Source organism: Phaseolus vulgaris, chromosome 1 (assembly GCF_051622355.1).
Source record: "Phaseolus vulgaris cultivar YP4 chromosome 1, ASM5162235v1, whole genome shotgun sequence".
Taxonomy (NCBI): Eukaryota; Viridiplantae; Streptophyta; class Magnoliopsida; order Fabales; family Fabaceae; genus Phaseolus; species Phaseolus vulgaris.
In genome coordinates, this window is record NC_143498.1 from 16,677,247 (window position 1) to 16,704,217 (window position 26,971).

Sequence of the window (26,971 nt, forward strand, 5' to 3'; positions counted from 1 at the left end):
CGATTCCCTGTTCCCTCGCTTCCTCAGGGCGATTCCACGTCTCTTCCCCCTCCAGACCAGCATTCCTCTCCCCCAGCTCAGCGTCCACCATCTCCACGTCTCTTCCGGCGGCCTCCTCTGTTACCGTCGATCTGGGCTTCACACCGGGAGGTGGGGTGGTTGTTACATAACTCACTGATCTTTTGTTTTTCAGGCTATTCTCATAGCACCTTTTCGCTTCTTTCTGATCAGACTTGATCGTGATCACCACCCCTTCCATGGACGGCAACTTTACCTTCATGTGCTGAGTCGACGGGATGGCGCCTATCCTGTTAAGCGTGGGCCTTCCTAACAGGATGTTGTATGCTGAAGGGGCGTTTACGATGAGGTACTTGATTTTCTCCGTCCTCGACCCAGCCTCATCTGTAAACGTGGTTCTCAGCTCAATGTACCCCCTGACCTCCACCTGGTCACCAGCGAACCCATATAGGCACCCTCCATAGGGCCTTAGCTGGTCAAGGGGCAACTCCAGCTGCGTGAAAGTCGGCCAGAACATCACGTCTGCCGAGCTTCCTTGGTCCACCAGAACTCTGTGGACCTTCCTTCCCGCTGTAACCAACGAAATAACTATGGGGTCGTTGTCATGGGGCACAACGTCCCGAAGATCCTGTTTGGTGAACGTAATGTCCACTTCCGGCGAGTGATTTTCAAACATATCCACTGTCATCACCGATCGCGCGTACTTCTTCCTCTGCGATGCGGTGCATCCACCACCCGAGAAGCCCCCTGCAATGGTGTGGATCTCCCCGTGGATAGGCATCTCGTGTTGCTGGGCTTCTCCACCTGCTGGCTGGGAACTCGACGCTCCCCCCGTCCTCCTGTCCAGCAGATAGTCATTTAGGAACCCGCTCTTGACCAGATCGTCGAGCTGATATCCCAAGGACAGACACGAGTCCAAAGTGTGGCCAAAACATTGGTGGAACTCACACCAGGCGTCCGGCTTTGACCCCAGCACCTTGTCGCCCACCTTCTCAGGCGCTTTCAACCTAGCAGATATGTTAGGAATGGCGATCAGGTCCGCTAGCCCTATGACAAACTTGTGCTTAGGCGGGCGATTGTATTCCCAGCGTGCTGGTTGCTGGCGCCCCTGGCTCCTCCCCTTGTTCCTCCTGTCGTAAGGATGGCGAGTCCTCTGGTCCTTCCTGGCCGCCGCCGCTGTTTCCAGCACCCTCTGCGGCTGGATCCTGGTCTGGGCGCGTGGCCTAGCGGGAGCCACGCTGCCTCTCTTCTCGGCGACTTCACTCTCGTCGGCGATGTGAGCCACCGCAAGTCGCCTGACTTCAGCAAACGTCGCGGGGTGAGCCCTGATCAAGGCCTCGCAAAATGGTCCCGGCTGCACGCCCTTCTTGAAGGCATAGACCAGCATTTCTTCATCCTTGGCCGGCGATCTGACCATCTGCGCTCCAAAGCGATTCAGGTAATCTCTGAGGGACTCCCCATGGTACTGCCTTATATCAAACAGATCATAAGACACCCTGGGCGGTGCCTTATTCACGATGTACTGCTCGACAAAAATCTTCGAGAACTGTTGAAAATTGGTTATGTGGCCGTTAGGCAGGCTCACAAACCACTCCATCGCCGTTCCCTGGAGCGTACTCACGAACATCTTGCAGTAGACGGCGTCTGACCCTCCCGACAGCATCATCTACGTATGGAACGTGGTCAGATGAGCCTCTGGATCCTCCACGCCGGTAAAGACAGCCTTAACCGGAACCACGCTCGTGGGAATAGGCGTGTCGGTAATCGCCTAAACAAAAGGCATGGGGAAAACACGAGGTGGCGTCGACGGCGCCCCCTCTTCAGCAGAAGAACGCCCTTGCTGCTCCCGAAGAGCTTGACGCAGCTCCTCAGTCACCTTGCTAAGCTCCTCATTCCTGGCGCGAGAGGCGACCAGGTCTTCATGTATCCTCGCCTGCTCTACGCGTGAGGCTTCCACAGTTGCCTGCAACGAGCGCATCATCTCTGCCATCTGCGCCATGGTCATGGCGGCGTCGCCTTTAGCAGCGACAGGCGCCACGGGGCTTGAACGATTGCTTCTCATTTTTCTCATGAACTTCAGCGAACCACAGGATGCAGCGAACAACACTTCAACCACGATCGAATCAGCGATCAATCGGAGAAAACAGCGCGAAACTGCGCAAGAAAACTCAAGAACACCGTAAACCTTCGAAGAAAACCACAACTTCACCAGAAACCAACGCTTCCCCGCGGACAACCAAACGAGCGAAAGAACTCGAACTTCCACCAAACAGATTACGCGTAAACAGCAGGAAACCTCACTCCACCAATCGAAAAGCCAAATGAACGGTGTAAAACGTGAATTCACCGAACGAAACTCAAGCAAACAGCGAACGATGGTTGCACCAGCACACAACCACGCAGAAAACTTCGAAAACTTCCAAGAACTCACGCTGTGGATGGGAGCAAGTTTTACACGGCCCCACGGTGGGCGCCTGATGATCCTGCCTGTTGACCGGAACGCTGGAAACTGCCTCGTCAAAGGATCGACGTGCGCACCGCTTCGAACCTCCGTTCCTCTTCGAGATCCACCTCAAGAACCTGCGGCCGATCGCACTCCAACGCTCAAGTCAGTGACGGTATCACCAAATACTAAGAGAACAAGAACCGTGCAAATCCTCTCTCACAGTCAGCTCTACAACTCGCAAGCGTAAAGAGTATAAACTGAACGTGCGTACCTCAGAAAGTTTGTTGAGAACTCTTATATACCTGGCTGTTTTCTCTCTCCTGGCAGTTACAGACCTGGACACGTGGCTCGCATCCAGTCGTACACGTGCCATCATCTGGAGCCTCCTTGACTTGGCGCTGCTTCTACTCTCATTTTGGCTAAGTTACTTATGCATGGTACTGCCCAGTGCATAGCTAACTTGGGAGTGCGATCTCTACTGGAACTGGCGAGTTAGGGTGTCCTCATACACCTTCCCAGTGGTCTCGCCGGCCGCCTTCATAATCTGCTTCTCCTTCATCTTTGGCGATGTGCTTGCTCTGGCGATCTCCGATGATTAGGTCGCCTGAAACTACATCTGGCGACTTCATCTTTAACCTGGTGATCGCCGATTCTGGTAAGCTGGAGATCGGATCACGCCAATTTAACAACTGGCGACTACACGAGCCCCCGACTTCCTTCCCTCTTGCCAACCTGGCGCCTTGCCAACACGCCTATACTGTAGCAGGGTGCCACGTCATCACTCCCGACCACCAGGGCGGTACACTTTACTTTAAGAAAGATGAGGAAAGCTAATGAAGGTAGTTTTCCAGGTAAGAGAGGTGAGTCACAATGGACTACTTAAATACCAAGTCTTTGCCTTAGCCAAAAACTATCCCTCAAGATCTTCACACAAATCTTTCTTTAGGTAAATTACTTAAAACACAATGAGGATGTAGAAATCAAATTTTATGCAACAAAAACAATGCAAGCTACCTAACAACTAAAACAATTTATCAAAGCTTTAAACAAGGCTAAGCAAAAGCAATCAAGCGAAACTAAGCAAAACAATTGGCGTAATGAAAACAATTAACAAAAGTTAAACTAGAAAGCTTAAACTAGTCATTCCTAGGTGAGGCTTCTTAGACACTTTGAGCTTTCGAAGACACACTCACCGTCTAATTGCGTGATTAAGCTACTTATTAACAAGAGTAAATTGCAAAGAAATTAAGTTGCACAAGTTAAAGTGCACTCCCATGACTTGTTGTTGCTCTTCTTGGTTGTGCCCTTCAAGGTGTATGGTGTAGTTTGGTATTGTGTTTGTTGTTATCCCTTGCCTTGATCCTCTTTGATTCAAGGAATTAAATTCTTCAATACAGTACCTATTAAGTAAAGCTAGACTCTCCTCAAGTCAAATCCCACTCAACAAGCACCAATTGATATTTATCCACCAACAAATTTAGAGGTCAAGAAAAGAAAGCAAGAAACAATTAAAATTTTAAAACAGCACCACTGCAATTGGATTTAATAATGTGACACAACTATAAGGAGTTCAGAATGAATTGGACAAGCAAATAAAAATAGGCACTCAAATCATGGATGGCACACAAAAGGAACCTAAAGATTGGCACTAGAATTGATTTGAAAAACCAAAACAGCACCACTGAAAATATTGTGGTCCAGAAAGCGTGACTTAAAATGATTTATGTTGAGCTTGCTATTTTGTATTTGTTTCTAAAAATTTAAACACAATCAACTCAGTTTCTTAACAAACTATTGGCGTTGGTTTCACTCCAATCACATGCGCCAATTAATTATGATAATTTTTCCAAAAACAGTGTCCAATTACCGCCAAGTGTAGCGCCAGAATGCACACTTCTTTTGTATGATTTATTTTTTTTTTCTATTTTATTTTTTCAACTGATTCTGTGCTAACACCTCAAACTATTGAAATCCAGAGGCTCATATTTTTCTTATGATTTATTTAATTTTCATAAAACAAAACAGCTAAAACAGATTTGTGAAAACAGAGGATTCTGAAATCTGGAATCAAAACAAAAAAATATACTTCAAAAACACAATGGAATTAATGTGATGGAATTTGTGTGGATCTAGCACACAAATATGAACTCAAACTAAAAAGAAAAATGCACCAAAGGATCAAATCAAAACAGAATTCAGATTAAGCACTCAAATCAAAACAAGAAACAAAAAATTCAAGAAAAGTACTACTAAGATTTGTTGACAAATTTTGGAATCACATGACTTGACAAAACTTATAGATTCAAAAAATAAAATGACTCAAACATATTAATATGAACCGAATAGAATTTCAATCAAGACTCAAACAACCTAAAAAATAAAAAATAACAACACAATGTACCAAGAATCCTACACAAAATTGAAATAAGATGCTCAAGAACAATTTGAACAAAAACTACCGATTGAAATGCATAGAATAGCATTCAAATAATATTAAAAACGTAGAAACAGCAAGACAAGATGAACACAAGATGAACAACATGAAAATAAGAAGAACTCAAGCAGAAAAATGAAAAGAGATACTTATCTCTTGAAGACCATAGCTCATGATACCAAATGATGGCATTGAGCGCTTCTCTTTTGTGGTTTTTGGGTGGTTTGCGGAAGCTTACTGGTTTGTTGATGGATCAAGGCCCTCCTAGGAGGTGTGGCTGCCTTGGAGGTGCATGAGAGTAGGGAAATTGAGGGAGGTTCGGCCAGCCCCCTTTGGTAGGTGAAGGATTGAAGATGACCTAAATCTTAGGCAAGGGAGTAAAGTATGCCTCAAGTTTGGCAGCATAACAATACTCAATTTAATCTTGAAATTACATGAGGTAGGCTCCTCCTTTTATAGCCTAAGGAGGACCGTAAATAGCAAAGTAAATGAGTAGCAAATGTAACCTAAATGAAATGCAAATGAGAAGCACATGGAGGCACATGGAGCTCATGGCACATGGGAGCACATGGCCTCCTAACCTTCACATGGCCGATCCTAGATTAGTGGTAGGTTCTAGAAAACCGTAGCTAATCTAGGTTAATCCTTTCTTAATCCTAATTTGCAGAATTTAAACAAAGGTTCACAATGCTATGCTATTTGCACCATAAATAAAACTAGGCTACACTTGATGGGCCTTCTCTGAACATATATAAATATGTCTCCCTTCTATCCGTAGCTTGATCGAAATCTTCTTCCACTCTCTTGGACATGGACCTTGTGATTGGTCCTAGACGCTCTTGCCCTTGTCCTAGACGCTCTTGCCTTGGTCCTAGACGCTCTTGTCCTTGTCCTAGACGCTCTTGTGGTTGCCTTTCATGGAAGGTTGTGTTTGGCCCTCTTCCATCAGTTATTTTGTTCCATTGGTTGTCAATGACCAGATCCAACAGTTGAACTCAGACGGAACCTTTCCTTCTTCCAGTTCTACACCCCCATCTAATTCTCCAAATTCTAGCAGCACTTGCTTGTACAATGTTAACTACAAAATCAGCATGAATCTACTACCTAATGCCAGGTTAGGTGCATAGAAGTCTATGTTAAACACAACAACAAATGTAACTGAGGTTGTTAATGTTTCAGCCGAGGGAATTTATGATGCTGAAGCTGGAAGCTTATGTATGGTAGGTTGCAGAAATCTTGGCACAAACACTATAAAAAAAATCACTTTTAGTGACCACCAAATTTTGTCACTAAAAGTACTATAATTGGTCGCTAGACATATATGCGACCGAATCGACCACCAAATAAAGATGGAAGCAAAAACCCTAGTCGCAAAGCATCTAGCGACCGAATTATAAAGTGGTCGCAAATTTGCGACTAAAATTTCGGTGGCTAACTCGGTCGCAGACAATTTAGTCACCAAAATTTAGGAACCAAATTAGCAACCACCATTTTCGATGGCTAAATCGATTGCAGAAAATTTGGTCACAAAAATTCAGAACCAAATTAGAGACCACTATTTTCGATGACTAAATCAGTGGTTGAAATAGAAGGTGATAACGACCACCTTTTTCGGTCACTAATGATTAAAATATTTTTGTTAATTACAGTGACCAATTCTCTTTCGATCGCTAAACAAGAACTTTGTAGATATAGTCACCAAATCAGTTTCGGTGGATATTTTTATATATATTATTAATACCTATTTAAAATACATTACTATCTTTCTTTTGAATTTTAACTTTTAGTTCTTAAAGGAATTAGGTTATTGAATTTAAAATTATATTTACAAAGTAAACCTATGGTTTTTACTTTACATTAATTTCAATTATCCATAAAACTTAGGGTTAAACTAAAATGATATAGATTATACTTGAAGAGAGACTGAGGTAGAAGAATGTAGACAAAAATATTTAAATATATACATGATGATTAATTATTAATTAATTGGTAAACAACTTTGATGTTAATGTTTTGTATGAATAAAATATTCCTTTTATTCTTCATTGTAACTCTCTTATTTTTTTTATTTTTTAGCTTTTCTTTGTTATGTTCTTGGTTAAGTTAAAAAAAAAATTGAAACAGTTTATTTCGGCACATTGAAATATTCAATTGTAACATATTTAAAAACTAAACTAACCATTTTATATATCTTGCTAGAAACAAAATACAAATCATTTGTTTTCGGTGAAATTTATTATAGTTAAAAACAAATTCTTAGTGTAAAAGAAAATAAATATTCATATATGTAAAAAAAACTTATTTAGACTAACAATCTGAAATATTTTCAATTTTGAATGTTACATTTTTATAAATAAAGCACAAATACATTAAGTAAACTTATGCAGTTATTTTACTTTCAACCATTAAACTTAATATAACAACGTATTTTATATATATAAATTATCAAGTCATTGATTACTCATATAACATATATAAGTCATTGATTTACTTCACTTTAGAAATATAAAACTTTAATAAAAATATTAAGTAAAGCATAAATTAAAGAAATAAAACTTAAAACCGTACACTATGCATATTCTTCAATCTACTTCTCAAGTTTCTCAAAATGATGCATGTAGGTGCACACCTAGTGAGTGAATGAAACTAACCTTTCCTCATTATTTTATTTATATAACCCATCCTTCTTTTCCACTTTTTGGCATACATTTGATTCCATCTAAATAAATAATTAATTAAATAAGTAAGAAAGTAACCTCACCCGTCAGTTTTCCTAACCTTGTGTTCTGCATATATCCCTATTTCCGAATTCATTCACGTTAGGCCAATTTTTTTTTTTTTAATCAGCAATAAATTAATAGAATAAAAAGAGACACTTAAGGGGTGTCTCAACCCTTATACATAAAACCTTCATAGTTTAAACAAACCCTAAACAAACAGCAATACAAAGCAGAGTTAAGGGAGCACTTAACACTAGAAAACATAAACTATAAAGGCTTCCCAAACCACAAGAATTTGATTAGCACATACACCAGCAGAAAACGGACTGTTAGAATATGAGAAAAGAGACCCCCTCCCATCCCTTTACAACATGACAAAGCCATCTACATCTTAATTAGGACCAAAAAAACCCACGGTAGTCCCAGTCACTATTGTAGGCAATACCCAGGTTTTCTTACATCATAACTACTGCGCATTGGTGATGACCTTCAGAAGCAATGTTGGCCATTTGAATTGCATCTGTAACACCTCAAGACACCTGTGATGCTTGAGGTTGTTTTGGCCAAAGCAAACACGATCCAGATACACACATACCTCCTTCATCCTAAATCTATTTCCTGAATATCTCAACTTCATTTATCCCCGCCGAACAGCATGCCGAAAACCAAATGGACTTAGGCTTCAACTTCCTTGGATCGTCGCACCTTCCATCAGAGTGACTTGATAACCATGAAACAAACATGCTTAGCACATCCTAACAGCACCCATTAACAGGTCACCCAAACCAGCACAGCATACAAAACTTAGCCCCTAACAGGGTCACCCAACCTATCATAGCACATCCTAACAGCACCCACCAAAGCTTCATGTCCTGACAGCTATCATCCCCTACCTCAACCAAACGTCAACCGCACCTCTGCTCATCCCGCCCACAGATGATACAGCTGGGATAGCCAGTTGCATAAATCAAGCTTTAAGCCACACCCGAACTCCACACTGGTAAGAAATCTGCATACCAGCAGCCAAAACCTGCACACCTGTCCAGACACAAAGACGCCAACAAGAAAACCAAAGACTGACAGTCCCTACTTAGAAGCCTGGGTAGTATACCGAGCACCCTCCCCTTACAACCGTTACCTCTAGCTAGAACCAGGACATCCAGAGACCACACAGAACCTTCACAATTCCACTTTTCATCCATATTGAACACCAGACACCAAAACTCAGTACACCCCCTGTTCCCACCTACATTGACTTCAGCTAACATCTGAATAGGGACGACTTCATTGAACAGATCCCCTCTCATGCGTGCCTACCTCAGATATCAGTATACAAGCTCTTGCCCTCCAATTAGCAGCTTTGCATGCACACACCAGGATTGAGAACCCAATCCGAAAAAGCATAGGTGAAGGAGTTTGTCCCAAACTTCAGCTTGAGCCACACTGAGAGTTGGGCTAGGTGAACAATCTCTTCTACATCAGTTGTCCCCTGCTTGAACACCACCAAATTTCTTTGGTCCCACATACTTCTAACAATAGCAACCCAAACACCCTTCCATATCTGATTCTGTTTGACACTCAAATGGGGCAGATAGAAACTCTCAAAGTGTGTTGAAATATCCTTATGCTGCACAAATGTAATGCCAAACCATCTGAAACAGAGTATCCATACCTTCTGCGCATAGGCACATTCTATAAAGAAGTGTTGTGTTGTTTCTTGTGTTTCTTTGCAGAACACACACAGAGAAGAACTTACAGCCAATCCTCTCCGAATCAGATTGTCATAGGTTGGAAGTCTCTCGATCAGGATTCTCCAAGTTGTATACAACGCTTTAGGGACAGCTATAGCTTGCCAGAGTGAAGGGAAGATGTCCTGCACTTCATTATTTGCTAAACTGCACAATATAGAGTAGGCAGACTTCACAAAAAACTCACCATCTTGTTCTCCATTCCACATCAAAACATCATTTCTATCTTTGCGAGGGGTCTTTCTCATAATAAGGCTATGCAACTCTTCCTCCATCGCACTTTCCCACGTGAACCTGAACCTTCTCCACCTTAGCCTCCAACTCCACCCATTATCCTCCCAAACACCCATTTCTCCCAGCACCTTACCTTGGTCCAACGAAACCGAATACAGCCTAGGAAACAGCACTTTGAGCTTAAGGTTCTCCACCCAAACATCTTCCCAGAACCTGACCTTATCCCCTGCTCCAACATTCCAACCAATCGATTTGTGGAACCATCCTGTCCCCTCCCCCTCACCAGTAGCCCTAGATAGGTCTTTCCACCACCAAGAGTAGTAGTTATTAGACACTTCATGTCCTACTCCCTCCCTATCATACTTAGAAACTAGGATCTCCTTCCATTTCCCTTTTTCCTCAATCAACATCCTCCATTTCCATTTTGCTAGTAAAGCACAGTTAAACGTTCTAATATCCTTGACTCCTAAACCCCCTTCCTCCTTTGGCTTGCACACAGTGTCCCAGCTGACCCACGAAATACGCTTATTTTCCGCCCCCCATGCCCATACAAACCTCCTCTGAATACTTGCAATCGTCTTGCATACTGACACTGGCGCTTTAAATAAGGACAAATAGAACAAAGGAACAGATGTTAGGACCGATTTAACCAAGCAGACTCTACTTGCTAGTGACAAGCATTTCCCCTTCCAGGCACTAAGTCTAGCTTTAACTTTATCCACCACTAGCTCCCAAAATTGCGTTCTCCTAGGATTCCCACCTACTTTTAAGCCCAAGTACTTGAAGGGAACCTGCATTAAACCACAAATGAGACTTCTAGCGTAGGTTTCTAACGAGCTCATACCAACCTTGATACCTGCCAACTTAGATTTATGGAAGTTGACTTTGAGACCAGATGCCAGCTCAAACATCCTAAGAATTGCCTTAATGGTAAAGACATTAGAGAAAGAGTCTTCACACATAAAGAGTGTGTCGTCCGCAAACTGCAGCATGCTACACTCTATCTCATTTCTCCCCACTTTCACTTCTCTTAAAAGGTTTTCCTTAGACGCAGAGCGTACTAGGCCCGCCAAACCTTCCGCCACAACAAGAAATAGGAACGAAGCCATGGGATCTCCTTGCCACAGACCCCTAGTCGGTCTAAACTCCTCTGTCGGACAACCATTGACCAGAACAGATATTGTTGCTGATTCTAAGCAGCCTTGCACCCACTTAATCCATCTCTCAAGAAACCCCAATCTATTTAACTTATCCAACAGGAAACTCCACCTGACCGAGTCATATGCCTTTTCGAAATCCACCTTCAAGAACACACCCCTCCTCCGCCTTCTTCGTACATCTTCAATCACCTCATTAGCCACCAGAACACTCTCTAGTAGCCCCCTACCTTGCATGAAAGCGGATTGGTTTTCGTCAATGACCATTGGTAGAACAATTTTGATCTGATTCGACATGACCTTAGTTATAATCTTATACATGGCTCCCACAAGAGAAATAGGTCTGTACTGATCAATTGTGGTTGGATCCTTTACCTTTGGGACTAGAGCAATAAAGGACGCATTACACCCCTTCGGAAGGATCCCTGTCTCATGAAAACTATGAACTGCTCCCATAACATCTTCCTTTAGGGTCTCCCAGTTGGCTTTAATGAAGTTAAAATTAAAACCATCTGGACCCGGGCTCTTAGTCCCCTCACAATTCCACACTGCCTCCCTGACTTCCTCCTTGGAGAACACCTCAATCATCCTCAAGCTTACCTCTTCAGGGAGAGATTTGAATTCCACAGCTCCAAGCCTCACTCCTAGATCAGGAGTAGCCTTAAATCTCTCCTCAAACACTCGCTTTACTTCCCTTCATACTGCCTCCAGTTCTTCACACCATTGATTATTTAACTCAACTTTTTAACTTCATTCTTGATTCTTCTCCATCTGATAGTAGTGTGGTAGAATTTAGAGTTAGAGTCCCCATATTTGAACCAGTTCGACCTGGCTTTTTGTCTATAGAGGGATTCCATCTTTTTCTCTACCAATTTTTGCTGGCTTACAAGTTCCAATCTTCTCAACTTTTCACCCTCCACCAAGTCAGATACGCCATCCTTGACATCAAGAACCTCAATCTCCTTCAAAATCCTGCGCTTTTCGTCCTCAAGATTCCCAAACACACTCTTATTCCACTCTTTGAGATCCAACTTTAAAAGTTTGAGTTTCTCTTTAACTTTGGTTATATTGTCGCCCTGCACCTCATAAGATCCCCATTTACCCCTCACCAAATCCTTAAACCCGGGCTCTAGAAGCCATGCATCAATAGATTTGAAAGGTTTTAGGCCCCAATCTTTACTCCATGATTTCACCACTATTGCACAATGATCCGAAACTTCCCTTGTTTGTATGTATTGCTTGCTCATAGGCCACACTTGGAGCCACTCTTCAGATACCATAATTCTATCTAGCCTACTTTTTGCGGATCCATTTGCCTTAAACCAAGTGTACTTCTTACCCACTAAAGGCAAATCCTCCATAGAATTGCTTCCAATGAAATCATTAAAGTCCCTGATTTCCTTTTTGTTGTTTGCATTTCGTCTAATGCCTTTCCTTTCCGCAGCGCATCTGACTGCATTAAAATCACCACAACAGCACCACACCTTATCCTGGTGGATACTTCTAATAACAGACACATCCTCCCATAAAGCCACCTTTTCACTCGGATTACAGGCAGCATAGACGTTAATTATGATACAAGAACCACGTTTAGCCAAAATGAATATTAACTTTTAAAACAAAGACATCATGAGAGGCAAACTAACACCAGCTCGACTTATTCCCTATCTATACCAAACATGAAATAAATTCCCCAAACCCAACAATCTTATAACCGAACAAAATTATACTATGAGTAAATTAAATGTTATATTAAATATATTTTTTAAAATGATAATTAAAAATCACTAATTATGGAATGTAAAAAATGGTTATTGTTAAATTACCTATATATTAAATGCTCACGTGCACAGATCCTCACCTAACAGTTTGTTCCAATTAATTTACACTTCTGAGTGTGAGTATGGATTGGAAGAAATAGTAGTCATCTAAAATCCTTTTATTTCTACTTTCCTGCCTTACATCTGTGTATTAATCTAATCCCTAAAAGATTCCAAAATGAGAAACTCTCAGCAGTTTTTTTTTTCCTCAGATATTCTGCTTCATATTATTCAGTTTTCAACATCAAGTGCAACAAAATCCACCATTGAAGCATGCAAGGAGTCAGTTTCAAATTGTCAGCTAAAATCATAATTGTATCAAGTTTATGAACTTCCTATACTATTCAACAAATCAATTGAATTGTCAATTCCAACCAGTATTATAGGAAAATTAAAAGTGAAATTTGCACCAAATAACTAATGATTTTCACACTATAATCAAAGGCTTGAAAAAAAACAACAAACACCAGCTGCTGTAGGTTTCTAAAAACTACAACATTCAACAATGAACCAATTCACCGATTCAAATACTAAAATTTGCACCGAAATTAGTATTCTATTTCAACAGCCCAAGATTGAATCAATTATGCAGCGAACCAGCACTCAGATGCAAATACACTAATTACAAACAAGATTAGATGTGCACAAATCCCTTTCCTTCGTCACAAGCATTGAAAACAACACCACCGTACTCGCTTCCACCACCTCTCCAACCTTCAACCTCACCATTAAAACACGCAACGCAACAAGAAAAATCTATTTGGTTTCAAAACAAAAAAAAAATGTGAAAACACAAAATTTGTTTTATATATAATCTTCAGTTACAATATAAATGCATAAATCGTATCAAAAGGCATAAATCACATACTAACCTAGACAATCACAAAGACAGAGTTGAAGGCAATGCAAAGCAACACCGTCGAAGATCGTTGTGTCGTGCGCCTAGTTGTTCATTCTCATTCTCTTTCTAGTAACATTTTTTTTAAGAAGAATGAAGAAAAGTGGAAAAATGAAGAATGAGATAAGCGAGAAGCGAGAAGCTGAAACAATGGCAACTAAATATAACAAGAGAGAAAATGAAAAAAATGAAGAATGAGAGAAGCGGGAGGAAACAAAAGAGGGGGAAAATTTGGATTTTTTTCTTTTAATTTTAATTATAAAAAATAAATGTTATTATTATTATTATTAAAATAAACAATTACATTTAGCGACCAAAAGAAATTTGGTGGCTAAAAAATAAACGTATTTGGTGGGTGATTCGGTGGCAAAAATAAATAATTATATTTAGCGACCAAAAGAAAATCGGTGACTAAAAAATAAATATATTTAGTGGCTAAACAATTATATTTAGCAACCGAAATAAAATCGGTGGCTAAAAAATAAACATATTTGGTCGCTAATTTAGTCGCAGATATATTTTTCCCAATTTATTCAAAACAGCCACAACTTTAGCGACCAATGATTTTGTCACTCTCATGTTCGGTCGCTGATTTGGTCGCAAAACTAACTATCATCATTAACAATTCATTCGGTCGCAGATTCGACACTAAGAATATTCGGTGACTATTTCGATCACAAATTGCGACCACATATTTTCAGTCGCTGAATTCGGTGACTAAATTGTTATTTTCTTGTAGTGAAAGAACGAAATACCATAAAAAAACTTCTCTGGATTGTGAGATTATAGTCAAGTTTCAGTTCCCTCCACTTGATACAAACAAAAATGGAGATTACATTAAAGGAAGTATAGTAAGCACACGAGAAAATTCAGATCCTCTCTACTTCAAACAGTTGGATGTGAATTCAGCTGCATTTTACACCGCCGAAGCATCACGAACCTTAAAAAAAGTAGATGTGGAGGTCATAATGATTCTAGTTTGCACCACACTAGCATGTGTTGTTGTGGGTTTGCAACTCTACCATGTGAAAAGAAATCCTGATATGGTTTCCTTAATCTCCTTTGTCATGTTATTGATTCTTACTTTGGGAAATATGGTACCCCTTGTTCTGAACTTTGAAGCCCTTTTTGCACAAAATCATGACAAGAAAAGCATTTTGCTCGGAAATGCTTGAAGTAAAGGAAATTTTTGTACGGCTAATTGTAATGGTGGGTTTCTTGTTGCAAATCCGTCTCTTGCAGCTAATATGGTCATCAAGAAAGGATGATACAAAACAAATGGACCTTTGGATGGCTGAGAAGAAGGTTTTCTATGTGATTTTTACCTTACATGCAGCAGGGTTATTGATTACATTTCTTGTACACCAAAACAATACCTTTCATGGTGATGTAGTGTCTTCTTCTGGTCTTTCACAACTTCATACCTTTTGGGAGAACTTGAAATCTTATTCAGGTTTGGTACTCGATGGCTTTCTCTTGCCTCAAATTTTGCTAAATTTGTTCAGGAATTCCAAGGGGAATGCTCTTTCTTGTGCATATGATCTCTTTGAGGCTCTTGTATATGTGGATGGCTCATCCTTATATGAGGATAAGATTGCAGACTATTACTCCACTGCTTGGGATATAATCATTCCTTTGGTAAGCCTTTTGTTTGCTGTAATCATCCATTTGCAACAACGGTTTGGTGGTTGTGATGGAAGAGGGCGAAGCACACCCTTCCATGAATGGCAAGAGACAAGTCAAAAACGTCTAGACCCCAAGGCAAGAGCGTCTAGACCATCCAAGACCAAGCTAGGAGCGTCCAAGACCAAGCTAGAAGCATCTAAGACCAAGCTAGGAGCGTCTAGGACCAAGCTAAAAGCGTCTAGGACAAGAAGACTTGGATCAAGCTATGAATGGAAAAGGGGCTATTAATATATATTCCGTGAAGGCCCATCATGTGTAGTTTAGCTTTAATTGGGGTGTAAATAGCATAGCCATGTGGACAAGTGTTTAAATTTTCTGCACATTAGAATTAAGGAAGCATTAACCTTGATTAGCTAAAGGTTTCTAGAAGCCTTTACTAATAAAGGACCATGTGCACCCATGTGCACCCATGTGTTTCACATTTTCCATTTCATTTGGCTTACATTTGTGTAGCATTTAGGTCATCAAATCTGGTCCTCTTTAGCCTATAAAAAGAGGAGCCTACACCTTGTATTGGCAAGATTAATGAGAGTAAAGTTATGCTGCCAACATTGTGTCATACTTTGCTTCTACCTAGTTTCTAGGATCTAATCTTCATCTTCATCACCTACCATAGGGCTGACCGAACCTCCCTCTTTCCATACACTTCATGCACCTTCAAGATCACCATAGCTCCTAGGAGGATCTTGCACATTTCAATCCATGGCTTCCGCACCATTTTTCACATGATTCTAAGAAGAGCTTCATGAATTTGCCATCATTTGGTATCATGAGCATAGGTTCTTCGAAGATGAGTAGTTCTTGGTCTTTTCATTTTGATTTCTTCTTTATTTCATGTTATTCATCTTGTTTCCATAATTGTCTTGCTGTTTTTTATTTTTTACTTTGTTTTGGTGTGCTATTTGGAAGATCCAACCGGTGCACTTTGTTCAATTGATCTTGAACAATCCTTGTGCAATTTGTGATAGGATTCCATACACCTTGAGTTGCTGTTTTTATTTTAGGCATTTGAGTCTTTATTGCACTTTTATTTGGTTCATTTTATGCTCTTTGAGTCTTTTAATTTCTGAATCCATATATGTTTTGTCAAGTCATGTTCATCCACAATGTCATCAATTCATAGTAGTCCTTTGTTTGACTTGATTGTTTCTTGATTTTGGGTAATTTTGCTTGATTTGAAACTGCTGTGATTTGATCTTTTGGTGCCTTTTATTTTTTAGCTTGAGTTCATATTTGTGTTTAGATCCTACACAAATTCTATTTCACAAATTCCATTGTGTTTAAATTTTGGTCTCTTGCTGTTTTTGTTTCCAGTTTTTCCAGAATCCCCTGTTTTACATTCTCTGTGCTGGCTGTTTTGTTCCATAAAATTATTTTCACTCATAGGAAATTTTTGATTTTCTGGATTATGCAAGATTGAGGTGTTACATAAAAGACAAAAAAATAATCAGCTCAAAAGAGTCAATAGAAAAAAAATGATAAATATTTTAAAAACAGTGTGCAAATCCGGGCGCTATAGTTGGCGTAACTGATCACTGAAATTGAAAAATTTATTAAAAAAAATGGCTCATGCGTTTGGAGGGATTCCAACGCCAGATTTTAGTTAAGATCTTGAATATTTTGCGTATCAATTTTCAGAGGAAAATTCTAAAAGGACAGCTCAGCATAAATTGGGGAAAAACACGTTCTCTGGCCCACAAAAATTTTCCAGTGGTGCTGTTTTTTATTTTGAAATCTATTCTAGTGCTATTCTTAGGATTCATGTTGTGTGCCTACTTTTATTTGAGTACCTTTATTTGCTTGTCTAATATTTCTTGGACCTCTTTCTAGTTGTCACAATCTAACTCCATTTGTGTGGTACTGTTTTCTTCAATTAAATTGTTTCTTGCTTTTATTCTTTGGCCTCTAAATTTGGTGCTGGAATTTATTCTCTTTTGGTGCTTAATTGAGTGGAAATTTGACTTGGGTAAGGTCTAGTCTTCTTGATAGGTGCTGGAATTGGAGAATTAAGTCCTTAATTCTAAGGGGAAGAAAGACAAAGGCAGAATCAAACACTTCTCAAAACACCACAAACACTTGGAGGGCCCAACAAGAAAAGACAACCAAGGAAGTGCCAATAGCAAAAAGAGGATCAACAAAGGGAGTTTTCTTAATTTCTTTGCAACTTAATTTGTGTTAATTACTTCTTTAATTACGTGATTAGACGGTGAGTGTGTCTTCAAGGGCTCCAAGTGTCCAAGAAGAGTCACCTAGGGCCGACTAGTGTAGAGTTTTTAATTAGCAATTGTTAATTGTTTTTTTTTAATTACATTACTTGCTTAATTAGTTTCGCTTTTGCAAATTGTGTTGCTTTGTTAAGTTTTGTTAATTCTTTTTGCTTGGTTAATTAGTTAGCTTGCATTGTTTTTCCTTGCATTAAAATCTGATTTCTACAACTTGATTGTGTTTAAGTGGTTTACTAAGAGAAAGTTTTGTGTGAAGCATTAAGGGATAGTCTTTGGCTAAGGCAAGGCTTGGTACTTAAGTAGTCCATTGTGACTCACCTCCCTTACCTGGAAGACTACCTTCTTTGACTTCCCTAAATTTTCTCAAGGTAAAATACTTGTATACACAAAGTTTTAGTCATGTCTTCTTCTTTTCATTCTACAAGTCTATTGGAAGTGAATTAAAATCTTTAAAAATTCTTTTGAAAGAAGTTTCACAAACTGTGCAATCAATTGCATATAGACAATTGGAGAGTGAGACTAAACTTAATGTTTTGACTAAAGCAAAGGAGGAGAAGTCTCACATTCTAAAAAAAATACCTTCTCATGCATATATCTCTAAAGATCGTGATTCTTTTTGGGAGGGAAGTATTAGAGTAAATGGTTATTATCAAGCACCCCCTAGAAGACATAGAAGAGATAGAAAAGAACAAGAAAACCCAAGAGAGGTTAGGGTAGACCAACCCCATTTCCATGGAAAAGAAAATATAGAAGCTTGCCTAGATTGGGAAATGAGGGTAGAAAAATTGTTTGCTTCCCATAAAGAAAGAAAGGAAAGAAAAATACAAAAGAAGAGAGGGGAAGTCGAAAGGGAAGCTAAAGAAAAAGAAGAAAAAGAAAAGCATGAGAAGACCCTTGAAGAACAAAAGGCGTGGGAGAAGAGTATTCCTTCCCACAAGGTCATTCAACAAGACCAAAGATTTAAAAATACCTTTGAAAATATGTGTCTTGTTGAACAACCTCAAAGCCTTACCTTTTGTAAAGGAACACTTGCAAGCGTAAGTGAAAAAGAAGAGTCTTTAAAAGAAGCTTGCATAGATAAAAATGAAATAGATTATTTCTCATATGTGTTAGGATATCACCAAGTGAATGTCAAGTTTTTTATAAGCATCTACAAAAACAAATTTTTATGTGAAGTAGGGCCTAAAGAAACTTGTCATGTCTTATTGAGACAACCATTGCAAAGTGTACAAATCCTTATAAACAATGGTTGTCACAACGAGACTATCCTTACACATAAGAGAAAAAGTCTTCATGAAGGAGAACTCATGGGACAAATTAGAGTTGATAAAACTCTAGAGCTTTTAAAAGGAAAACTTTTGTCCCCCATGAGAAAAGAAGTTCAAAGACATTACCTTAGGTACAATTCTTGTTTTCAAACTACACCCAAGGCAATGTCTCATGAACTCTATACTCCTTCACCTTTTGCAAATGATCCTTGGGAAGATACAAATTTCATATTAAAACTCCCTAGGACAACAAAAGGTTTTGATTCAATCTTCGTGGTTATGGATAAACTCTTCTCTAGAGAAGTGATACATCTTCATGGTTTATCCTCAAGCATAGTGTTGAATAGAGCTCCAAATTTCGCAAACCATGATTTGAGGATTTCCTTTGGAAAACTTGCAACTAAGTTGCACACTTTAAATTCTTATCATCCTCAAACGCATGATCAAAATACATTTGAAAATCTAGCTCTTTCTACTATGCCTAGAATAATCATGATGTGCACACACAACTCTAGAGATGAGCAAACATACCATCAAGTAGTTCACAAAACTACTTATATTTCTACTTTTAAAGTTATGTGTGTGCTAAATCATCTTTCTCCTTTTAAGTTGTTACCATCTCCTATAGGATTTATGCCTAAAGAGAAGGTAACCACAAATGAACATTTTAAAATACATAAGATGATTAGAGACCACACACAACCATTAAAAGAGAAACTTTGTCCAAGGTTGCCAAAACCAAAAGACAAACAAAAATGGCAACCTAGTAAATTTAATTTGCAAACTAACACCTATGCCTTATTTGATTATTTCTATAGGTGGACGTTTGATCCAGGAGGACAAGCTTTGGCGAAGCAAGAGGCTACTATCCGAGATCAAGCCTGAAGATCTGAGGATAGATCTTCTCAAAGAAGGAGGAGATGATGGACACCATCCAGCCACAACCATTCCCCTCGGAAGAAAAAGCATTGGATTTGAGGACAAATCCTTTTCAAGAGGGAGGGGATGATGGAAGAGGGCCAAGCACACCCTTCCATGAATGGCAAGAGACAAGTCAAAAACGTCTAGACCCCAAAGAAAGAGCGTCTAGACCATCCAAGACCAAGCTAGGAGTGTCCAAGACCAAGCTAGAAGCATCTAAGACCAAGCTAGGAGCGTCTAGGACCAAGCTAAGAGCGTCTAGGACAAGAAGACTTGGATCAAGCTATGAATGGAAAAGGGGCTATTAATATATATTCCGTGAAGGCCCATCATGTGTAGTTTAGCTTTAATTGGGGTGTAAATAGCATAGCCATGTGGACAAGTGTTTAAATTTTCTGCACATTAGAATTAAGGAAGCATTAACCTTGATTAGCTAAAGGTTTCTAGAAGCCTTTACTAATAAAGGACCATGTGCACCCATGTGCCATGTGCACCCATGTGCTTCACATTTTCCATTTCATTTGGCTTACATTTGTGTAACATTTAGGTCATCAAATCTGGTCCTCTTTAGCCTATAAAAAGAGGAGCCTACACCTTGTATTGGCAAGATTAATGAGAGTAAAGTTATGCTGCCAACATTGTGTCATACTTTGCTTCTACCTAGTTTCTAGGATCTAATCTTCATCTTCATCACCTACCATAGGGCTGGCCGAACCTCCCTCTTTCCATACACTTCATGCACCTTCAAGATCACCATAGCTCCTAGGAGGATCTTGCACATTTACATCTCTGGCTTCCGCACCATTTTTCACATGATTCTAAGAAGAGCTTCATGAATTTGCCATCAGTATCATTATGTCTAGGAGAATTAAGGGCAAAGAAGAATATGAAAAGGTTCCTATGGTGACTGAAAGATAGATCCAAAGAAATGTGGTAAATAAACCATTTTCCGATGCTGAGAAAACAGAATGACTACTGTTTGTAACATATGCACTGCTAAATTTGTAACATATTTCAAATTTTTATCATTGATTTTCCACTCTATAAAATTGCCATGTTACTCTAATTAATTACACTCAGTTATAAATGTTGAATTCCAGATTCAAAAGCACACTAGGATTTTCTTTTTCTCTAGGAAGAATTTGATAGATGAGTCTTTGAATGCTGAAGTTTCTCTCTGATTATTTATGGTTTCAACAGCACTGCAGCATCTAATATTTGGACTTTTTTGTGGTTATGATCTCCCACAAATGGCTATAGATCAAGTACCAAACTCAAAAAGATTTTGTTAATTTTTCTTATTAATTTTGACATTTAATATTACATCCCAATAACTTTTAATGAAAAATATATATTAATTTCTGACCCATTAATCTGAGTTAGCAACACCAAAAACTGCTCCTTCTGTCATAACTGAGTCATATCTTGTAATACAGTTTTAGCTTACAAAATTCACAGGCATATCTATTCCTTGTTTAGAACCAATTTTAACTAAAGGTTATCTGCAAGAGAAGGAACATGAAAAAGTAGTTGTTGTAACTTGTATACAAATGACTTTACTCATGACTTGCAGAATTTTTGTGCTGGAAAAGTCTGAAAATTTATGTCTTGTAAGAAAAAGAAATTAATAAAGTTTACGAATTATGTCACATTTTTTATGGGATGAAGAATAGAAATACACTCTCTAACCTATTTTTCATGATTGATTAAAATTTACTCTCGCATCCCATGATAACAGTAGTCTTTAATTAAATTGATTAATGTTTTAAACTTTTAATCAAACATTACTTTTCATTTTTAATTGGTTCCTAAATTAACAATTTTATCAGTTTGAATAAAAAATAGTGCATGTATTAAGAAGTGAACCTATTTCAGAAAAAAAAATCAAAAAATGGCAATCTATGGTTCTTAATATATATGAAAAATGTTTACAGCGTTACAAGGAAATAGATACATTAGTTATATATCCAATTTTTGTGATTTTGAATAAATTTTAATAAAAAATGTATTTAAAATAATGTATTATATTAGAGTGTATGTGTTTTATATAATTAATATTATAATAAACAAGTATAATGAAGAATAACCATTATATTTTAATGTACTATAAATTATTTAAATTTTGATAATTTATTTTAAAGAAAACAATTGGAATTTAATTTAAAGATGAAGATAAAAGAAGGTAGATTAAGAATGATAGGAAATTAGAAAGGTTATTTATATAAAGATATTTTAAAGCCATTGATATTTTTTTAATTACACGGGTATGCACATTTTAAAAATAAATAATGTATTTAATATGTAGTTGAAAGAGTATAAAATAGATTTATAAATAATTTTTTTATCAAAATATTATTAATGGCCACTTAACAATTGAACTTATATACAAATTGTTCTCGAACGAGTTTAGGACCTAGAGAATGATTCCTTCAACCTATACCTTTGATCGGTCCCTGATGTTTCAAGCTTCCTGCTTTGTCTTCCTTCTCTTTAGGTCGTCTGGCTCCACAGGCGGGGATAGTACCTGCAGAAGGCACTCCAACACTCAAGTCAGTCGAGGTGTTACCGGGTGTTAGAGTACTGTAGATAATGACGTACCTTTTTCCTTGAAATGCGTGCTATTTATATTACCTTAATGAGCCTTCATTGGTGGACCGAATTAGGAGGTTGGTTCATGTTTAGGGTTGCGCTAAACAACCTAGATTAACCTTGTTGACTTAGTCAACCCTTGGGTAGTTGCCAACACACGGTCGATCACGTGTCGTCATGTGATCTTCTCACCATGATTAGGTGGTTAGATGGTACGAGTGCTAACAGAGTCACTGAGTCATCTGATCGTACCAGTACACAGATAATTTTTCTATTTTGGATTATTAGAGTAATTAAAAATTCTTCATATGTATTTCATGAATGGAAATTTGAAAGTGAGTGGAGGCATAACACGGATAGTGTTCAATGTGCATATGTCCGTGCTATTTTTAAGTTTCAAGACTAGACTGTACTTTTTTTGACTTTATATAATTTTGGTTTTTATGTAGTCAATTATCATATATTTTATCTTGTTAGTTAAATTAAAAGATAATTACCCTTATGTATTTTTTAATGTTTAATCTAGTATCTAGTCTTAAAATAGAAAATTTATCTCTTTATCTCATTAAAGAAATACACCTCTTATTTTATTTATATTAACAAGATATATAAATATAATAGTAAGTTAATAAATTCAATCATATAATTTCTAAATATTTAGTTTACATTAGTTTAATGATTCACAAAAATATAACTTTTATATTCTTTATTATTTTATAAGACAAGTTATAATTTAATGACAAATTTATTTTTATATTATTAATATGTAATAATTTAGCCATTCAATTTTTAGAATAAAAAATTGTTGATTTTTTATTCTTTAAAATATTTTATTTTATTTTATTTAAATTTTAGTCGGTATATATTTTTAGATTAAAAGGAGTTGAGTGTAAACTAAAATAATTAGATTAATTTTAGGTACAAAATTCACTTAATATATATATTTATTATTTTTATAAATAAGTTAAATACATAGACTCTACTTTTGTTACTAATTATTAATTTTAAATATATTATTTACTGTAATTCTAATATTTTTTGGGAAAAAATATTTTTTTACAAATAATTAAATATAATTTACATCTATATAATAACATAATAAATCATATATTTATTGGTTCAAAAGGTTGAATTTAGAAGACTAACTCTTGATTTGATTTGGCTTCTAATATAATATGTAAAAGATTTTATTTATTTATTAATTATTATAATTATATTAAAATTCAGTAAAAAAATATAAAAATAAGAGAATATAAATGACCCATTACACGTGACATTTGCAAAGGAGTTGTTTAGGTATTAAAGAAGAAAACGAGGCCCAAACTTATCACGTGATTCTGAGTGGTCCTTTTCCGATCCAGAAACCCTCCATCTTTCACAGTTGAAGTGACGTGGTCGGTTCTGCTCAGGCCATTCTATCAATTCACTGTTCAATTGTTGCAAAGGTTTACATCGGAATCATTGTTTACTGTGTACTGTTTTTCGTTGAAAGCTGAAATTGAATATTTAAGATTTTATAGGTATGAATTAGTAGAGCAGAGTACATTTTTTTATTACTAATATTTTTCGAAATTGTGTGTTTGTGTATCCATCTGGTTAGATCAGTGATTCACTGAGAAATTGGTTGTTGCAGGTGCAGATTCCCTTGGAATCCATGGCTGTTTCGTATGTTCACATGGTTCAATCTGGCAGGGGTTTCCACAAGGGTAACCTGTCCTATGCCAATTGCAGTTACAAGGGGAGGAGGACCAACCGTTTAGTTTTTGCCTGTATGCAGACGTCAGACCCTAAGGTACTGGTTATTTGTGAAAAGAAGGAACCTAGTTTGTGTTTTTTTGCCAAGTTTTAAATTTACTGTTTTCAAAACCTGGTTTGGCAAGTTGATTGCATTGCACATTCTCCTTATGTGGTTTTATAGGTGAAAACAGTAAAGTTCTATGTGTGGGCTTACACTCCCATGGTGATGTCTGTTACTGAGATATTATTGTAATTGTATAATCAAGGCCAAAGCATACTAATGAAAAGAAATTTCTGTGTTATTGGCTATCGATTGCGGATGTTCGTTGTCTGGGATTTCCTATAATTCATCCTCTAATCCAAGTTTGGATAATTTCCTTTATATAAATAAAGAAAATAAGAAGGGGAAATAAAATAAGGTTCTCCCATATACTAAATTTAGCTCATGCACAAGTTCAAATAGAGTTTAGAGAAGCTAATGTGGTAGAACTTATGCAAATTAGTTTATGCATAAGTTAACTTTAGCTTATGAGTGAAGCATGTTTTATGTTGTTTCTTCTTATGCTCTTCTCTAGGTGTTTATGAATATTTTTGTTTACATAGCCAGGATCCGGAGTCTATGGTGACAAATTATAGAATCTGAAATCAGTGGGTTCAAATATATAAAAATTGAGGAGATGAAATACAAAATTATGAAGTTTTACTTGGTAGTTTTCTGTGTGAAAAAATTACTCATGATTTTTTTTAAATGGAGGGGATGCACTTCATATGCGCCCTCTCACTATTACGTATGTCTGCCACTTTTAGTAGTAGTCGACATACAATTTGGTTCTGCTTTGTCTTGTGATTTAGATTATCTAGGACAAGAACTGTCTCTGGTTTTTATTTAAAAAACAAATTATTGGTTGCTTAAGTATTTATATCAGTAGTTAAATAGTTGTGCTTTATTTGTTAATGGAGGTTTTCACGTGAAAGAGAATGAACTGGTAAACTTTGCTTCTTTACAATGAGGCTATATTTGGTGCAGACCAGAAACTAGAAGGTTTTTTTTATTTTATTAAATCACTATTTTCATTTATCTTTAAAGTTTGGGTTCTATTTCAGTTGTTTTATTTTCTATGTAATGTTGCAGTTCTCATTAAATTGTGGGTGTAGGTTTAGATTTATACATCTGGGTTTGAATAGAGTGGCAATTTTGTTCCATGCAATCAAGTCCCCAAATTCTCCTGCTTTTTATGTGATTGCTAATATGTTATTCTAACAATAACATTCCCTCTTGGGTGTTCTTGGTGGATTTTCTTAGCATTTATTATTTTCAATTTTTTGTTATTGTATTTTTCTTTTGATAGTATAACTCCATGTTTTTACATTGAAGCGTTAAACTTTTCAGGTAGATTCTTTACTGGACAGTGTAAAATGGGATAACAAAGGCTTAGCTGTGGCAATCGCTCAGAATGTTGACACAGGGGCCATATTAATGCAAGGTTTTGCAAACAGAGAAGCAGTTGCCACAACCCTATCTTCTCGAAAGGCCACTTTCTATAGCCGATCACGATCTACATTGTGGACCAAAGGAGAGACCTCTAATAATTTTATCAATGTTCTTGATGTCTTTCTTGATTGTGATCGTGATTCTGTAAGCACTTCCCTTTTTCTCATTGAATTATTTTTCCCTTTTTGCTTTTAGCTTCAGTGTATGTTGTTTACTTTTCCCCGTGATAATTACTTCTCAGATAATATACCTGGGGAAACCTGATGGGCCTACCTGCCACACAGGGGCAGAAACATGCTATTATACATCAGTTTTTGACTTGTTAAGACAGCAAGAGGTAACTAAAAACAATTAAAAAGTACATGTATTTGCCTTGTTTTTCTGGAGAGAAAGTTCAGCAACATTCAAATTGTTTTGGGTTATCTGTTACAGGATGAAGGAAATAATTTGGCATTAACCTCTTTGTATGCATTAGAGTCAACAATCTCGCAACGGAAAACAGAGTTAACAGGAGAAAATGAGAAGCCTTCATGGACAAAGCGATTATTGCTTAATGATAAGTTGCTGTGCTCTAAAATCAGGTTGCGTATAACTTGGCATGTTATTATGTTGAGTTGGAATTTTAATGAGGAAAAATAGATCCCTTTTTACCTGTTTGTCCCAAAAATACCACATTATACATGCTTTTCAGTCATTAAGAAGCCTTGTGGCTGATCCCATTGCTTCTGTATAAGACGCCTTTTACCTAAAACACCACTGTTATTATAGTTCACTTTTCTTGAAGGTACAATATGGATTAAAGGATTGTCTTTTTATGATCTCAGATTGTAACTCTATCTTTCTACTCACAGGGAAGAGGCAAATGAGTTGTGTCAAACACTGGAGAATAATGAGCACAAGTCGCGTACTGCTTCAGAGATGGCTGATGTACTCTATCATGCCATGGTTCTGCTGGCAAAGAAAGATGTCAAAATAGAAGATGTTTTGCAGGTTCTTCGGCTGAGATTTTCCCAATCTGGTATTGAGGAGAAGAGAAGCCGTGTATCCCAGAAACCATTGGATCATTAAATGTTCTGTGTTAAGTCTATATCTCAGACAATATATTTAGCTTTTGGCGACGTAACTGGATTCACTGTATGTGTTATTATCCGTGAGACCATACGGAATCGGGGACTTTATTAAATAGCGTAGAGAATGCCAAGAACACCATGTAACTGCTCTCCACCCATTTTTGCAGATATCAGTTTACACTATTTTAGAGGTTTAGATATTTATATTGCTTGGATGTTTATATCTAGCAAACTGCTAGTCTGTAATGCATTATCTTAAGTTGAGTAGAATTGATTTTGAGCTGTTAAATGTATTTGAGATATGTAGTTACTTTCAACCATGGATATAATAAAATGTGTATATGGTGAGAGGAGTTCATTTTAAAGATGAAAAAACATTCCAAGTTGAATTGTTGAGACTTGTGTGATCATACTGTGGCCATATGTTAGCTCCTTCACATTTCGTGGCACAAGCCAGAAAATCCTTGACATTGTGACAATTAACCATTCAAGAGATAACACTGTCCCC

The 26,971-nt window shown here is 37.6% G+C and overlaps 3 protein-coding genes across 4 annotated transcripts in view; 1 reads left to right on the top strand and 2 right to left on the bottom strand.

Moving 5' to 3' along the window:
• LOC150029534 (uncharacterized) overlaps positions 1–13,627 on the bottom strand; it is a 56,966-nt gene extending 43,339 nt beyond the window's left edge. The window contains exon 1 of the mRNA XM_090295710.1: positions 13,450–13,627. The gene's annotated coding sequence lies outside the window, so the exon portion shown is untranslated. The remainder of the gene's footprint in view (positions 1–13,449) is intronic.
• Positions 11,489–13,306, bottom strand: LOC137815534 (uncharacterized). Its single transcript, XM_068618651.1, has 2 exons — positions 13,208–13,306; positions 11,489–12,367 (listed from the first exon to the last, which is right to left on the bottom strand). The coding sequence occupies exons 1-2, from the start codon at positions 13,304–13,306 to the stop codon at positions 11,489–11,491; spliced, it is 978 nt and encodes a 325-aa protein (XP_068474752.1).
• Positions 13,628–23,443: 9,816 nt separating the features above from the next.
• On the top strand, positions 23,444–26,752 carry AT-IE (histidine biosynthesis bifunctional protein (HISIE)). 2 transcript variants are annotated; one of them, XM_068615933.2, is made up of 6 exons: positions 23,444–23,609; positions 23,798–23,956; positions 25,292–25,537; positions 25,635–25,730; positions 25,826–25,974; positions 26,245–26,752. In XM_068615933.2, exons 2-6 carry the CDS (start codon positions 23,819–23,821, stop codon positions 26,459–26,461), a joined length of 846 nt encoding a protein of 281 aa, XP_068472034.1. In that variant the 5' UTR covers positions 23,444–23,609; positions 23,798–23,818; the 3' UTR covers positions 26,462–26,752. The 2 variants fall into 2 exon arrangements, with proteins under 2 accessions (XP_068472034.1, XP_068472035.1); XM_068615934.1 differs by having other exon boundaries at positions 23,446–23,684.
• Positions 26,753–26,971: the final 219 nt, after the last annotated feature.

Coding starts and splice junctions, on each gene's coding strand:
- LOC137815534 (XM_068618651.1), bottom strand. CDS start 13,306: ATGGTGAGGTTGAAGGTTGGAGAGGTGGTGGAAGCGAGTACGGTGGTG. Junction 12,368..13,207: donor ATTTGTGCACATCTAATCTT/GTTTGTAATTAG, acceptor TTGTTTTAAAAG/TTAATATTCATTTTGGCTAA.
- AT-IE (XM_068615933.2), top strand. CDS start 23,819: ATGGCTGTTTCGTATGTTCACATGGTTCAATCTGGCAGGGGTTTCCAC. Junction 23,957..25,291: donor TGCAGACGTCAGACCCTAAG/GTACTGGTTATT, acceptor TAAACTTTTCAG/GTAGATTCTTTACTGGACAG. Junction 25,731..25,825: donor ACTTGTTAAGACAGCAAGAG/GTAACTAAAAAC, acceptor TATCTGTTACAG/GATGAAGGAAATAATTTGGC.